The sequence below is a fragment of the Atheta coriaria genome, unplaced genomic scaffold, assembly GCF_025399875.1.
Source record: "Atheta coriaria isolate IRGN ID8LTWV9N9 unplaced genomic scaffold, Caltech_Dcor_3.1 hic_scaffold_6_pilon, whole genome shotgun sequence".
NCBI lineage: Eukaryota > Metazoa > Arthropoda > Insecta > Coleoptera > Staphylinidae > Dalotia > Dalotia coriaria.
Window position 1 is genome coordinate 1764607 of NW_027045448.1, and position 15817 is coordinate 1780423.

Consider the following 15817-nt stretch of genomic DNA (forward strand, 5'->3'; position numbering starts at 1 on the left):
ATATAAAATAAAACTGCGGGGCAGGAAATTGCATTCTGGCCCCCAAGCGGGCCAAATTATTATAAATTTACAACTAATACGCTTGCTTCTTTTATTCATAGATTGTTGCTGAATAACTGAATAATATACGTGCGTGTATGCGATTGTTTTGATGCTAATCGTGCAACTTATTTTCTTTTCGCATTCGAATACTTAAAAATGCAGCATGGTAATAAGATTAAAAATGAATTTTTTAAATAAAATAACTTATAACCTGTCACAATACTTGCGACTTTACATTGTGTGATGGAGTACATTGAATGCACGATGGAATTTACTTTTATATCGATTTTAAGCCGTTCCGAACCGTCCGAGAAAGAAGTAGCAAGTTGATCTGATCGTATTCGCTCCTCTCTGGTTGTTACACCAATTAACATGGCCGCCGAAGCCCACCTATGAAGCCGGTGCCGTGGCGTCCCGCCGTTCTATTAACAATTAAAAATATCATTATTTCACAACAATGAAATTCAAATAACAAAGTGGTTAAATAAATTAGTATCGCGTTTGCGTCGGGGTCGCACCGACGGTCTCCCCATGTAATGGAATCATTAATGACGAATCGTTCCAATGCGTTTTCCACTCGTTTACCGGTCTGCGTACGAATTTGTATCACGTATCCGACGATAATCACTGTGTGCATAATTAAAACTATTATCTATTTAATTAAAATTATTCAAGGCGACGACGGTGCCCGACTCGGCTGTATTAATTATTTCGAGCGCGGTTGAATCAGGCCTCCTTTCTGTCGAACGATGATCAATAAATTTAATTAATTTTTTTAGTTAGTTTTATGTTGTTTTGATTTCAGTTCGGAAGTAGGGATTAGACAAGGCAGTCCAATCATTTTATGTCGAAAGTGAATAAAATTGTTAATATTTAAACAAATTTCATTATTGCAGTACAACGGCTCTGAAATGAAATCGCCCAACAAAATCAAAGTTTTCTCGTTAAGCTTTATGCTTGTTTTGAAGTTGTTCTTCTTTTTAATTTCGATACACGCGTCGATTAACGTGCCTTTTTCTTCTCAAGGGCATAGTAAGCTCTCTGGGCAAGCGTTATTTATTAAATATATTACGTTTGCAGCGTCGAGGCGCAACACCGGCAGCGTTTTATAGCTTTATTTTATAGGCTGATTTGGCGCATTGTAAGTGTGCCCGACTGGTTATTACTTATTATACGCAGCCGGGAGAGTAGAGTTTGTGGGTGGCCGGCGCGTTCGCCGCTCGTTATTCGAAACCCCTCCGTCCGACTTCATTTCAATTTACATTTACATGATTAATTTTTATTTCTATTCAACGCGCCGCGCCGCCCGCGTGCTCTCTCGTGACGTGCGTGCATACAAATCGGTACTTTTATAATTTACCTCGACGTCTCCTTTTGTTCTTTCTCCTCGCTTCCTTCGCCTTTTCGGGATTACGATTGGTTCTTAATTTATTATTACTCTTTCGACGTGCTTTGTTTTTCTTCAATTGTTTTTATTTTGTAATTTATGATTTTCATTTGTTTCCATCTTTGGTTTGTGTTTTATTTTGTTTTCACCTTTTGTTATTAGAATATCCTCTATTAAAGTTAAAAACACCGACATGGACGCAGGATCAGCTCAAGGAAGCCATCGAAGCCGTTGTAAAGCAAAAAATGCGCTTCACGCAAGCGTCACAAAAGTACGGCATACCAAAGGGTACGCTGTACGATAATATACTTGGAAAAACAAAGCGGATGGCCGTTTTAGAGGAAGCTGGTTTAACGCCGTCTGAAGAAGAGCACGTGCTCGAGTTTTGTTGCGATGTGTCTGTGTCACCGTACAATCGACGCACGAAAAAGTCGCTGCACGCGGTGTTGAAATTCGTGGAGCGACTGCGACGCGCGCGCGATCCTGAATTCATTTTCGCTGGACTGTCGGGTTTTCGCTGGTGGTGGGCGTTCTGCAAAAAGCATAGCATCGTCTCGTTGTACTACGAGAACTCCGGTGACTCTCCCGGGAAGAATGACAAGTACGACGATTACACGTCCTCGCGCGAATCGTCACCGGTGAAAATCATTAAAAAAGAGTGCAACGATAAGCACAATAAAGTCTGACTCGGGCATTCCCACGAATAAGACTGACTTTAACTATTCCAGTTTTGATATTAGTGAACTTAAGTAGCATTCATCTTTTAATTTCGTTTTTGGGGCTGAAGCTTTTACCATTACCTAAAATTATTTTTGAATTATGCTTAAATTAACTCAAAGTACAAAAGCAATGAAGTTTAATTTGAACATAAGTTATAAATATCAATTTAGCAATAAAGCGGAGTGTTTTTCGCATTAAATGTTATTAGTTTTGAGTTGTTATCAAGTTTAGCTGCATTCTATTATGCAACACTACCATACAAGTATAAATTTAACGGCAAGCATTAAAATGCGTCGCTTCCCGCGAATTATTTAGTATACATTACAAACATTCCGCATTAATTGTTATTTGTTTATCAATTAAATAATAACTGCGTGCAGATTGTACGGTATAACTTTCGGGACGCATCAAACGTGCTTCCTCTAAACATGCGCTCGCAATTTTCCACCCTACACAGTATAAACTATCAACATTTTGTACGTATGACGCAATATTAGGTTTATTAATAATTTTATAAGCGAAATTAGTTGGAATATTATAGGGCGCAGCATTTCACTCCGGCGTTGGTTTTGTACATGCATTTATTAATTACAATTACTCCAACTAAACTCGCGGTGGTGAATATTATTGTGTGTATAATATTGTTGTACTAGCTCGCAACGTTTTCATAACGCACCCGCGCAACACACTCGAAAGAAACGAAGGCACCAACCAACACCGAAAGCAATGTGCACAACACGCACAGCATACTCAAACAAACGAATAACGTTCGCATTTATGCGAGCTATATTTATGCATCTAATTACATAGCTAATAATGCTCTGCGTGTCGTGTACGATTGTACATTTCTCCGACATGCAATATTGTATTACATGTTTAGTTTAGTTACATTTATTTTTACTCATTATTTTATGTTCATAAAATACACGCTCGCATTACGCGTATTAGCGATTGACACTGACATGGCCGACATTGCCGAACGCCAGCGAAACACATGTTACAACAATTTTTCTTTATTATTTATACATTTACCATTATTGCCAGGACAAACGACGTTAATAACGTCCACGCATACATTTACACGAATTTCTATCAATCGGAGTGAAGCCAGCGCTATGTACACAAATAATAGAAAAGTTATAAAAATAATATCTAAAAAGGGAAACATATTATAGAATGACATTTAGTTTTTTACTATTGCCTGTAATTCCGATAGCTTTCATTATTGCTGATGGTCATTATTATAATGGCAGTGAATTATTATTTATTATTAGTTGTTCCTAATGTTTGTCTCTGCCCAGACTAGCTGACATGTGTTCGCATGTTTACATCTTCGGGCATATTCCAATTTGATTGCATTTGACAATGAAACCATTAGTTTTTGGTAATAAAGTATTTTTAAGTTTTGTTTAATTTTGTCGACAATCGCAATAAATCGGATATTACTTTATAAGGCTATTGCTTGGATAAATCGTATGACAAATATTTTAATTTTTAACATATGTAAGCTATAAAAATTTGGCATTATTTATATTCTCAAAACGATATCATTCCAATTAATAAATCTATTAAACTAAAGCGAATTTTTAGATTCGGCATACAAATTAGTTTGATATTGTTTAAATATCGATTAAGTTTGCGACGCACACGTGTAAATAAGCAATAATGTACAACATTATGAATGTTAACGTTGAACACAAAACTGTTATTATTAGAATTGTAAAGAAATTTTATTTTGAGTTGTATAAACAATGAAACACTAAAATGCTACCAACTGGTAATGTAAAATAAATTATCATTCCATGAAAAAAGAAAACACATAAACTATGTATAATTTTTTATTTGTTCCATTAAGTTTATATTGTCAATTATACAGCTTTAATTAATATTCTACGTTATATTGCATGGAAAAGTGGTAATTTGATGTGCGGTGAAATAGTAAATGATAAATGATTGCAAAACAATTCTGAGAAACATATCAGTCGCGGCGGAATAATTGTTTTGAATAATGATAAACTAAAGTATGTACACTAAAGTAAATGCCTTTTTGCTTTGGCCGTTTGTCTAATGACATGACATTAGAGAATTGTTTGCCTTCGGTTGACTCCGGTACTCTTTAACTATATTTCATAATATTGTATAATTATTCATTATTATGCCCGATGATTTTAATTCGATATTTTTGTTTATCATTATAATTTGCTTTTTGCAATTTGACTTGCAAGTGGAATTATATTTCTACGTTTTAATATGAATTTAAAATGACATTACCAAGAAAATTGAATTACAAAGTTGAATGATGATATAGTGGTGTTATTAAGGAAAGTAATTAAAATAATTACAAATTTATTATCTTGCGTCATGATAGTTGCATTGTATTATTTCTGTAATTTATTATTTTACTGTCATTTTCTCATCACTTTTCCAATATTCCATCTTGTGACGAGAATTTTACATGTTTCGTGTGTTTCAGATATTTTAACAACGTACTCTGCGGTAATCGATTTTTATTTTAAAACTTTACTTATTTGCTTTCTGTATTTATTTGTATTTTAAATTGGTGTTGTTTGTTTTATAAATTGAATACTAACTGAAAATAATTTTTCAGCAGACAGCTACCAGTACCAGCTGCAGTCCATGTGGCAGAAATGCTGGAACACGAACCAGAGCCTCGTCCACAATCTGCGCTTCCGCGAACGTGGCCCGCTGAAATCCTGGCGGCCAGAGACGATGGCTGAGGCGATCTTCTCGGTGTTGAAGGAAGGACTGTCTCTGTCCCAGGCAGCACGCAAATACGATATTCCGTATCCAACGTTTGTTTTATATGCAAACCGTGTGCACAACATGTTAGGTCCGTCGGCCGATGGAGGTTCGGGTGAGTTCTAATAGAAAATAGAATCTTTTATTGACGTGATAACGTCTTTAAAATCGTTTTACGGGTGACCGGTTCAGAAACTGTGTCGCGAGGCCTCACGAGGCCGATCGCAGGTATACCCCCCTCTCGTTATAACCTTAGGCTCCCCGCACACTACAAACTTTTTATCGGCCGATATTTTGATCGGGTTGGGCTGTGAGCGCGCACACTACGCCAACTAAACAGTTGGGTTTGTGGTGAGTGCGCACACTAGACAACAGTCGGCCGACTGCACCAATACTCTGAGCGAACTAAATTGATCAAGTCGGCCGACTAAACAATCGGTAGGTGTGCGCGCTTGCGACGAGCTCCATACTGATATCGCAGTCGGCCGATAGTTGGCCTGGTTGGCCGATAGTTTAGTTTGAACGCAGTTGGGTAGCCCATCAAACTTGTTTATCGGCCGATACAAAATCGTTGTAGAATGCGGACTTGCATACATCTTCATACTGATTATAAGCCCGACCAAACTATCGGCCGATAAAAAGTTTGTAGTGTGCGGGGAGCCTTAGTTTTCGTTGAATGTTTAACAGTAAAACAAAATGTGAAGTGCAAGTGAAGTGTTACAACAATTGCAACAAACAAAACTTATATCACCAATAAGACGTTATCACGTAAACATCTCGATCGTAAACCTACTTTACAAACAACCATTTTTTATTTAACAATAAGAATAAAACTTTTTCATTGATTTCTAAACATTACCACCTACCACGTGGATTGCAGGTCTAATGAAATGTATTTGAACTTTTAAGCAGATTTAAGACCCAAAGGACGGGGGCGACCACAGAGGATTCTTTTGGGTGTCTGGCCGGACGAGCACATTCGTGGTGTAATCAGAGCAGTAGTATTCAGAGATTCGCATCAGATCAAGGAAGAACCCCATATTGCTTACCCCCGCATTCATGTAAGTCATTGATTGGTCTTCTGGGTTTTCTGTCATTCTGTAGTTCATCTGTAGTTTATATTAAATTTTTGTTTTTTGTTTTATAGGACGGAGTCAGTAGCGTCCAGAACTATCCCAGTAACAATTGCAGCAATGGATCAGACCCGAATGTTTCTCCAGGGGCAGCTGCAGCAGCAGCTGTAGCCGCCGTCGCCCATGGTCTTCGACAACAAATGTGCAGCATGGTAGCGGCGGCACAGCACGCTAGCACGGCGCACGATACTAACCCTGTCGCGAGTCTCGTGAACTCGCTCGCTCTCGCCGGCCACTGTGGCTCTGTGTCACTGCCCAGTAACGGCATCCCGCCGATGAGCATCAACCAGATGACATCGATGAGCCATATGACTTCTATGCGAATGGCTTCGCCGGCCGGCAGCATTCAGGACCTGCGAATCAGCCCCGCCGGCTCCGGCCTGGAAAGTCCTATTGCATCTCCGCTTGGCCTCACAGTTTCCAGCAGCATGGACGGCGCATTGAATCTTGGAATGCCGAACAATATGGAAGTCGGCATAGGCTCTGGCATGACGTACAAGCCGAATCGCTCTAATTTTACGTCGCCGCGGCCTGAAAATCTCTTCCAAGAGGACATCGATGAGCTAGTGAAGCCGATTCACGCAAACACACCATCGCGCCCCAAAGACGCTATGGCTTCCATTAAAATGGAACCAATGACAGAATGTCGAGGCGAATGAATGCAAGCCGTTTTAAAATGTAATGTGATAAATTATTATTAATATGCGACCCTTGCGTGCCACTCAGCTGTGCACATGTTTCGCCAACAACAAACGCTCGAAATGACCCACACGGTTGCGAAATTATTACATTAAAGTGAGGTTTGGAAAAATGCGAAATTTAATGGACATTACTCAGTTGTTGGTGAAAGGTGGACCACTGACGAGAGGAAGTGCTAAAAGTTCTATGGTGTCTAACAATATATTTCTTCATTTAATTTTAATTTACTTGTTAATGTATTCGAAATTTTAGAAAATAGTGCGAAGAAAAAACGTTTTTGGACACTTTTATAAAAACACAGAAATTTATCTAGCCAAAGTTTCGGCCAGTTCTATGTATAAAAAGAAGACTGTTGTGTATATGTATACAATTTTTCTAAATTCAAAATTAGAGTGGATATTTTCAAAAATGCTGTATTTTAATAATTATTTTATTACGAGATAAACGTTGAACGTCAAGAATTCTGATGCTGCATTGAAGGAGAATTGAATCGAGAATCACATCACATTTAAAACATCGGGACGTGTACGCCTAACACGAGGAACATTCCCCCATTCGCTCTACGACAATCCTGAAGTAAAACATATTTCACACAAATTACAATTGAACGTTTTTATTACTATCTATCATGGAACGATCGTCTTTTTGTATTACGCTGTAGATGGTTTGAGTACAGAGAATGCTTCTAGATTATTAGTGTACTGTACGTAAATAATTAGAGATGACGAATATTGGGCACAAGACGAAATACGCTACAAAACAAAAACGAACAGATGACACAACCATTCACTAACATGGCTGGCTATAAATTACAAATTAATGCAATAATGACGATATTCTAAAGTGAGCTTTCTTCGCGCGACGAGCACCTGTACACAGCATACAAATTCTTACTTTTTAGTTTATTTTTTACGCAATTGTTTATCGTGTATAGTTTAGTTAAATTATCCTTTTCTGGCTTTTTTAGAAAGTGTACAGATGCCACTTGTTCTGAAGGCTAAATTGATTCATTTTACTTAACTATTTATTAAACGTACTAGTAGATTTTTCAAATCAAATCAAGTAATGCTTTATTTTGTTGCGTTGCACGGAGATATAGAGAACAAATTGATATACGAAAGTACACCAAAGTCATTTTTCATCACACGTGCAAAATAAAATTCTCACGTACAAAATGAATAATGGAAAATTGCAGAGGCCTAATTGGCGGAAAACTGTTGCAGAAATGATGGAAAATGAACATAAAGATACATTTAATAGATACTAACAACTGTTATAATTAATTAATTGCATTACTCGATTGAATTATTGTACATAAATTAATGAGCGTAATGGCGTGTCGATCGTATAAATATAAATATTATTGAAAAACAAAATATTATGAACGACATTGATGATGATGATGATGAATTGATGATGATTATTACAAATGAAAACTATAAATAGATAGAATATATTATTATTAAACATAATATTACGATATGCAAATAATATATAAATTGCTGCATTTTATTAGTGCAATAAATTAATTGGTATAAAAACTCTGCGTTTGTTCCTTCAGTGAAATGAATCGAGAACGCATAAGACACGGATCATTGAGAAAGGACCGTACAACAAGAACGCAGGATACAAATAAAATAGGTCAGTTTTTAATCAGTATTTCAACTGGTCTCTGAACAGATGTATACATAATATTTATTTTAGTTTCTAATTAATTATATTGTAATTAAATTAATTCGATATGAAGTGAAGCTTAAGAAAGAAAATCGATTGTATCATAAGTATTGTAATAGCGCTTTATTAGCTTCGGTGTTATATTCGAGTTTGGTCGATATGAACAGTTCAGTATTGACATTTCAATTGACCTTTTGAGCATATAATATAAACGATTAATTGTAAATCAAAATTACTTAATATATATAAATGAAATTTGTGAGAATCGGCGGAAATTCGTTATCGATAACCAAGCGAAGCGCAAGTTTGCTTTAGATTTTTCCTATTCGTTTAATGAATTTGCGACTTTATTAAGTTATTATTATTATGTTAGATTAGTTTCGCTATGCCAAATGTATCATATATGTTATAATGTTGCGACAAGTAACAAATAGTAAACTACTTGTAGGTGTTGTGTATGTAAAACGATAAGAAAAACCACAAAAACTTTAAAGAGAACAAGTGTAGTGCAACTGACTGTGAGAACATTTGAACAACATTGTTAATAACAAACAATTATACAGTTACATAAACGTAGCACTCTGAGTAACGAGATACTGTATAATGAACAGCTATACATTTCTTCATGTTAGTCTTGAAGTACATATGAAGATACCGCAATTCAAATTCGTGAACAAGAAAGGCGAAGAGCGACAAGGCGATGAATTAAATTATTTTTGTGATTTGTTTAGATGATAAAAAGAGAGCAAATGAAGGTAGCATGTGAAATAATGTACAAAATTTATTAATTATCTTACATTACAAATTAATTTGTAAATTTAGTAAATACGATTAAGGAGACTTAGGAGATGCAACATACAAACACACACACGGTCGAAACAAGCGGGGGAGATGAAGAAAATTATATGCCTTCCTGCCATTTAAGGGTCTACCAGGCTTTTATTTAATTGTATTATATTGTGGCGTCGTGATAATGTGAAACAAAATTGTATTTTCAAAAAAGTGGCCTTTGAAGTTTTGCTTTCGAGCTTTCCGACATAGATCGAGCGCGTTAACAAGAAAAATTGAATGTTTGGCTCCTGCAAAATTAAAACGCCCAGTTTCATCTCTTCTTGTGTTCTATAGAAATTTTAGACTTCGGCGTAGTAATGTGTTGCGTTTGAAAATTTTTGACTAGGCTTTCATGTGTTCAAAAGTCAAGTAGTAAGTGCCTTCCAAAAATGAAACATGAGAAAAAAAACTATGTGACCACTTATAAGTCAACCGAGTTACTAAATTTGTAAATTAACGGAGAAAAATCGAATCTCATGACAAAATTATGTATTTCGATGTGTTACGGTGTGGTATTACCCTGAATGGCATGTTTTTTGTTTCGTTTCATATCTGTACAAAAATTACAATTTATAAAAATACGATTAAGGGATCTAAGCATATATGACTTAAATTATTACATTGATGATAACTCATAAATCGAAACAAGCAAATTGCGCGAAAGTGATGTGAAATTGGCATTTTAGATTTTTTAGAAGACAAAATTTAAAATTATTAATGATAAAAATTGCTGAAGAGAATTTGGACATTAAACTAGCTATAAACAAACTATTGTGAGGACTCCAAAAACTTCAGGACAAAGCTTTATTTAACGTAACAAAAATTAAACCATTTAATTCAATGGATAAGCATGATGAATAAGTAAAATGAAATAAACATAAAAATATAGATCGATGTTAGTGCAAAATATAACATAGCATACATACTAATTATAAAAATAGCCTCTTTAGCCAGTACGCAATAATTATAATGTTTATCGGTACAGTTACAGTTGTGCTACAGTTAAATTTAACAGTTTAGATGAAACATGCGGATCAATCCGTATACATACAAATATTGTAATGTGTAAGCGGTGTTGTGCCCGCAAGATGGAGCGGGTATCTCCGCCAAGTCTATATTTTGCTCCTTGTTTTCTTAAAAATGTAATTCCTTTTTTATACCTGCATTATACATACATACTATTGTCTTATAGATGATTCACAATAATTTATTATGTCGTTTCAAGTAATAACGATAAGCGATTATGCACAATATTATTTTATGTCTGTATGGTAAATAAGAATAAATTATAAAATTTGAAATATTATCTTGGTATTTAATTTTTATCATTTTGAAACCAGTGATGTAATGATATTGATATCTGTAAAAAAATTAATTTTGAAAGTCAAATTACGATTTTGATTAGAGTAAGTGGCATTGTGTTTGAGAAAACTCTCTAAAACTCTTTCCTACCTATGAAGTTCTAACATCAACCGAAAGGTATTAAATTATCTCTCGAGTGAGTAATTATTATTATTATTAAAAATATACGCATAAAATAAATGCGGATGTACCGTTTTATTAATATAATAATAAGTTTAAAATGATTAAAATGATCAATAAATCTAATATTTGAATTAAATTTTAATATGTTATCAGAATCTGAAATCAGACTTTACAAATTTAAATTAATCGTGATAAAGAAAAGATGAAAAGTTTTGCCTTTTTTTATAATAAAATTTGCTTACTAAGATTTTCATGGCATAAATTAAAAGTTTTAATTTTACATAGAGCATAACTAAGGACCTTGGACCTTGGATCATCTCTATGGTATAATATTACTGTTGAGATTTAGTTTATAAATTTCAAACATTCGGTAAACATTAACAGATATGGTTGCGTCCTCTATGGAGTACGATCAACATTATACAAAACGTAACATACAAAATACGTACATAAAGGGCTCTATTATATTGTTACTGAAGCCTTGTTTGTTGTAGGAATGTAGTTATTATCTCAATTTTGTAATGCAAAAACATACGATGTCATGATAATTAAGATAATAATGACTTTATTTTCCACTTATGTTATATATTCCAGTCCTTAGTGTATATATGATCTGTCAACTGCTGAAGCTACTGCAAGTTCCAAAGCTAGTAAAACGAATATAAGTGCAACAAATCAATACCATAGCATACTACAAGTTAATGCAAATAATATTAAATTAAGCGGTGGTAATGTTTTTAATACGTTAACAAAAGCAGCAAAAGTAAAAGTGCTTAATCGAATTAAAAACATGTTCTTTAATTAAGCCCACACAGCATAAGTGTGGCAGTTTTCTTATTTAGTAGTGCAAATCGTTTTGAAAGTTGCTATTAAACCAAAAAATGCGCCTTACATTTTTTATATTCACAGGTAATAAATAGTGCCATTTTTCTACATGCATTATATATTAAATGTTTTTGCAGTGTTCTGCTATGGACAGGCATCCAAGGTTTTGGAATTAAGTGATAAATTTTTGGAGGTTCGAAAAGATGGTGGTCATTGGTTAGTAATGTTTTATGCTCCTTGGTGTGGACATTGCAAAAGATTAGAACCTGTGTGGTCACATGTAGCTCAGGCTCTAACAAAAACTAATATTAGAGTTGGAAAAGTTGATTGCACCAGATTTACGTCAATGGCACATGAGTTTAAAATTCAAGGCTTTCCTACAATCAAATTGTAAGAATTACTTGCATTATTTTATGAGTATTAGATATAACATGTATTTATTCTAGCATCAAGGGAAATGAGGATTTCACATTTGATGGTGACAGGACAAAGGAAGATATTGTTAATTTTGGCATTCGTTTATCAGGTCCACCAGTCCAAGAACTCACAAGAACTGACAGCATGAACAATATCAAGGCACTTCACAGTTTATTTTTCATGTATGTGGGCCCTCATGTTGGGCCCCTATGGGATGTCTACTATGCCACTGCTGTTAAAATGCAAGCTCATGGCTTCTTTTTTTCTGCTAGCACTGAAATAGCAAAACAACATGTTGATATAGATGAACTTCCAGCTGTTTTTGTCTACAAGGAAAGCCTGCATTATTTTTACTCTGTTGATTCTGGCTACTCCATATCAGAGGCAGAACATTTGAATGCTACCTTATACAACTGGATTAATGAGGAAAGGTTTGAAACATTTCCAAAAGTCACAAGGGGAAATATTCATGAGTTGATGCAAACAAAAAAATATCTTGTATTGGCTGTGTTAGAAGAGAACAAACTCCAAGAATTGCCACAAGAAATGATCGAATTTAAAGATATGGTCGAATCTGTTATACGGAAAAAGCGAGATAAATACCATAAGAATTTCCAGTTCGGATGGGTTGGCAATCCAGACCTTGCTAATAGTATTGCAATGAGTACTTTACCTTTGCCGAATTTAATTGTGTTAAATTCGACGACAAATCATCATCATATGCTAGACGATGAGCCGATGCAATTGACTGCTGAAATTTTAGATGTGTTCCTTGAAGGTGTACAAAACCAAAGCGTGCCTGTAAGTAACTGGATCAAAACTTAATAAGTAATTGAAATTATAATATCACGCACATTAGAATAAGCTTATATTTCACCCGATATTACATCGAAGCTTAAGCATTTTAATTAAATTTCCTAGGTGTATGGTGGCAACGGTTACACTGTTTCGTTATATCGAACATATTTTGAAACAAGAACTGGTTTGGCTTCAATGTGGCAAGGAAATCCAGTCCTCACCACAGTCCTGTTCGGGCTGCCGCTTGGATTCTTGTCTTTGATTTTATATTCAATTTGCTGTGCAGACATTTTAGATGCTGATGAAGAAGAAGAAGGTAATGTCTTGCATATTATACGAAATATAACACGAAAACCAATTAATTAATGTTTATTTGTTGCAGAATTACAACATGAAAAACATGAATAAATCAATACTCCCATACAAATCTAGTCATATAATCATTTCTTTGTGTTGATGAGTAATTATTAATGTTTAGATGTGATTTGAAGTGTTTACTAAGAACTAAAGTTAATAAAGGAGTAAATTTAATTTAGGTGGATAGAATACAATCAATAAAATGGTGTGAGTTTTCCATAGTTGAGATAGTATCAATTCAAAAGTCATCATCATCTGAGTCCAACGCGGCTCTACGTCGATCAAACTTCACAGAAGTGTTATGCTGAGGCAACTGGGCATTCACGGATTCAAGTATTCCAATAAAGTCAGACTCGCTTATTTTATTGCGAATTTGACCAGATTGTGCCATGCGAACAAGCATATCTTCCACCATCCTGCCTTTTTCTGGCTTGCCAAGGGATAGTGTGTTTACTACAAAAACCTTTTTAATATAGCTACTGTAATATAAATGCATACATACATCTTGCTCTAGCTGATTGGTCTAGAATCTGTGATAATATTGAATTTTTAGCATCTTGTTGTGCTTGTGCCTGCTTTTCCTTCGATTCTGCCGATTGGGCATCGCCTCCCTGAGCAAAAAGAGAACACATGTGGTTAATCATCAACTAATGTTCAGACTGAAGAAACTTGAATACATATCTATAAAATGCCATTACCTGGTAACCCGCTTGCAATTGAGCCAACCTTTGCTTCCTAATAGCTTCTAAATCAGGATCGTCCATTTTTTAAAGATAAAGAATAGGATAAAAATTCTAATCAAAAATAACACGATACATCGGGCAGAAGAAACGGGCAACTTGTAGGTTATGCGTGGTACACTGTCATATTCATTGCACATTCAACATACGGGTATAGTATCTATACTTGGTGATCGCGTGTATTGGGCGCCGTTGCAGATTGGGCTGTTAGGTGTTTTCAGCGCAGTTTTGTGTCGGTCGTTGGTTGAGTCGGGCGTGTTTCTCGCGGCTGTTATCATTTTATTTTGAGTTTGTAATTGAGTAAATCGCGTTTCTTTTTCAATTGTTCATCGACTGCATTTAGCCATTACTGACGTGTTTAGTGTTTTATTACAAAATCGGCAATTTTCTTTGCATTCCTTGCAAGATGGCCGCGTGCTATCAACTTGTTTACACTGCACGTTCGCAAGATACAGGTAGCATGCAACGTCTTTCAACGTTTGTTGTGATATTACTTGGACAGTGGATTGGAACATGGACAACGTTCTGCGTGGAAGCAAAGAAAGTGCTAATTTTTGGTTGTTTTAGGTGCCTAGCGGGCGAACGAAATGTCCTAGGGCAACGATTCTTTTATCAGATAGTAAGTATTGAATTTGTTTATCATTTTCATATATAATTTGTATGATTAACATGTAGCCCATTCATGTGGTAGTTTTGCATGGCAAGTTTTCCGGGAGTTTTGAAAATTGGTGATCTTATAGATTTCGATGTGCTCTTTACGAATTACAACTTTGCCACCTCGTATCTTGTGTAATGAGTTTTTCTCAAAAACGAATGTTGAAGTAGACTTTGCGGCGCCCGTACGCTAAAACTGTTAATTTTACAACAAAAAGGTTACATAAATTATAGGAAATTTTCTCTAGTTTAATTTTTTATATAGTAGATTTTGATCGTAAAATGAGTCGGAAAGGAGATATTATCAAAAAACTGTTCTTAGACGCCATTTTTCTAATATGGCGGCGCAAGCGGCAAAGATACGAGGTGGCAAAATTGAAATTCGCAACTTTCCAGGCAACCACATTTTTGAGCACCAAATTACTGCAAAAAAACAGTTTTTGTGTTTTGATGTGCTAATTTTTGGTGGTTTTAGGTGTCTCGCGGGCAAACGAGATATCCTAGGTCAGCGATTCTTTCATCAGATTGTAAGTATTAAATTTATTTATAATTTTCATAAATAATTTGTTTTATTATCACAAGGGAAACCCGCATAAATGTCATTTTTGTGTTTTGATGTGCTAATTTTTGGTTGTTTTCGGTGTCTCACCGGCAAACGAAATATCCTAGGACAGCGATTCTTTCATCAGATTATAAGTATTAAATTTGTTAATCATTACCATATATAATTTGTATGATTAGCACACGGAAAACCTGCAAAAAGGTCATTTTTGTGTAACGATGTGCTAATTTTTTGTTGTTTTGATGTCTAGCAGGCGATCAGAATGTCCTTGGACAACGATTCTTTCAACAGATTGTAAGTATTGAAATTGTTTATCATTTTTATAAGTAATTTGTGTGATTAGCACACGGGAAACCTGCAAAAATGTCATTTTTGTGCTTTGATGTGCTATTTTTTTGTTGTTTTAGGTGTCTAGCAGGCGAACAGAATGACGTACGACAACGATTGTTTTATCAGATTATAAGTATTGAATTTTTTATCATTTTCATAAGTAATTTGTGTGATTAGCACACGGGAAACCTGCAAAAATGTCATTTTTGTGCTTCGATGTGCTATTTTTTTGTTTTAGGTGTCTAGCAGGCGAACAGAATGTCGTACGACAACGATTGTTTTATCAGATTGTAAGTATTGAATTTGTTCATAATTTTGATACGTAATTTGTGTGATTATCACACGGAAAACCTGCAAAAATGTCATTTTTGTGCTTCGATGGGCTAATTTTTTGTTGTTTTAG

The 15817-nt window shown here is 35.1% G+C and overlaps 4 protein-coding genes and 2 long non-coding RNA genes across 15 annotated transcripts in view; 3 read left to right on the plus strand and 3 right to left on the minus strand.

The window, feature by feature from the left end:
* The window catches only part of LOC135793208 (protein bric-a-brac 1-like), a 203217-nt gene extending 192665 nt beyond the window's left edge, over positions 1 to 10552 (plus strand). Inside the window, exons 7-9 of one of the 2 annotated variants that reach the window (XM_065304067.1) lie at positions 4758 to 5024; positions 5819 to 5970; positions 6057 to 10552. In XM_065304067.1, the coding sequence (XP_065160139.1) occupies positions 4758 to 5024; positions 5819 to 5970; positions 6057 to 6701 (1064 nt within the window). In that variant the 3' untranslated portion in view covers positions 6702 to 10552. The remainder of the gene's footprint in view (positions 1 to 4757; positions 5025 to 5818; positions 5971 to 6056) is intronic. The other variant, XM_065304068.1, reaches the window with a different exon arrangement.
* Positions 78 to 1914, minus strand: LOC135793210 (uncharacterized). Its single transcript, XR_010548560.1, has 2 exons — positions 1403 to 1914; positions 78 to 464 (listed from the first exon to the last, which is right to left on the minus strand). It is a non-coding gene; the product is annotated as an uncharacterized lncRNA (long non-coding RNA).
* On the minus strand, positions 4495 to 5867 carry LOC135793211 (uncharacterized). The gene is made up of 2 exons (XR_010548561.1): positions 5776 to 5867; positions 4495 to 5031 (listed from the first exon to the last, which is right to left on the minus strand). It is a non-coding gene; the product is annotated as an uncharacterized lncRNA (long non-coding RNA).
* Positions 10553 to 11331: 779 nt separating the features above from the next.
* Positions 11332 to 13302, plus strand: Tmx3 (Thioredoxin-related transmembrane protein 3). Its single transcript, XM_065304221.1, has 5 exons — positions 11332 to 11640; positions 11694 to 11946; positions 12003 to 12774; positions 12895 to 13087; positions 13154 to 13302. Exons 1-5 carry the CDS (start codon positions 11613 to 11615, stop codon positions 13177 to 13179), a joined length of 1272 nt encoding a protein of 423 aa, XP_065160293.1. The 5' UTR covers positions 11332 to 11612; the 3' UTR covers positions 13180 to 13302.
* Positions 13125 to 14030, minus strand: PDCD-5 (programmed cell death 5). The gene is made up of 3 exons (XM_065304222.1): positions 13827 to 14030; positions 13631 to 13739; positions 13125 to 13581 (listed from the first exon to the last, which is right to left on the minus strand). Exons 1-3 carry the CDS (start codon positions 13890 to 13892, stop codon positions 13367 to 13369), a joined length of 390 nt encoding a protein of 129 aa, XP_065160294.1. The 5' UTR covers positions 13893 to 14030; the 3' UTR covers positions 13125 to 13366.
* A 50-nt stretch (positions 14031 to 14080) lies between these two features.
* LOC135793313 (uncharacterized) overlaps positions 14081 to 15817 on the plus strand; it is a 32928-nt gene continuing 31191 nt past the window's right edge. For 2 of the 9 annotated variants that reach the window (XM_065304225.1, XM_065304224.1), the window contains exons 1-4: positions 14081 to 14487; positions 14998 to 15049; positions 15335 to 15378; positions 15653 to 15704. In XM_065304225.1, the coding sequence (XP_065160297.1) occupies positions 14275 to 14487; positions 14998 to 15049; positions 15335 to 15378; positions 15653 to 15704 (361 nt within the window). In that variant the 5' untranslated portion in view covers positions 14081 to 14274. Of the gene's footprint in view, positions 14488 to 14997; positions 15379 to 15491; positions 15803 to 15817 lie in introns of those variants that run through there. The other 7 variants (XR_010548605.1, XR_010548601.1, XR_010548603.1 and 4 more) reach the window with 7 other exon arrangements.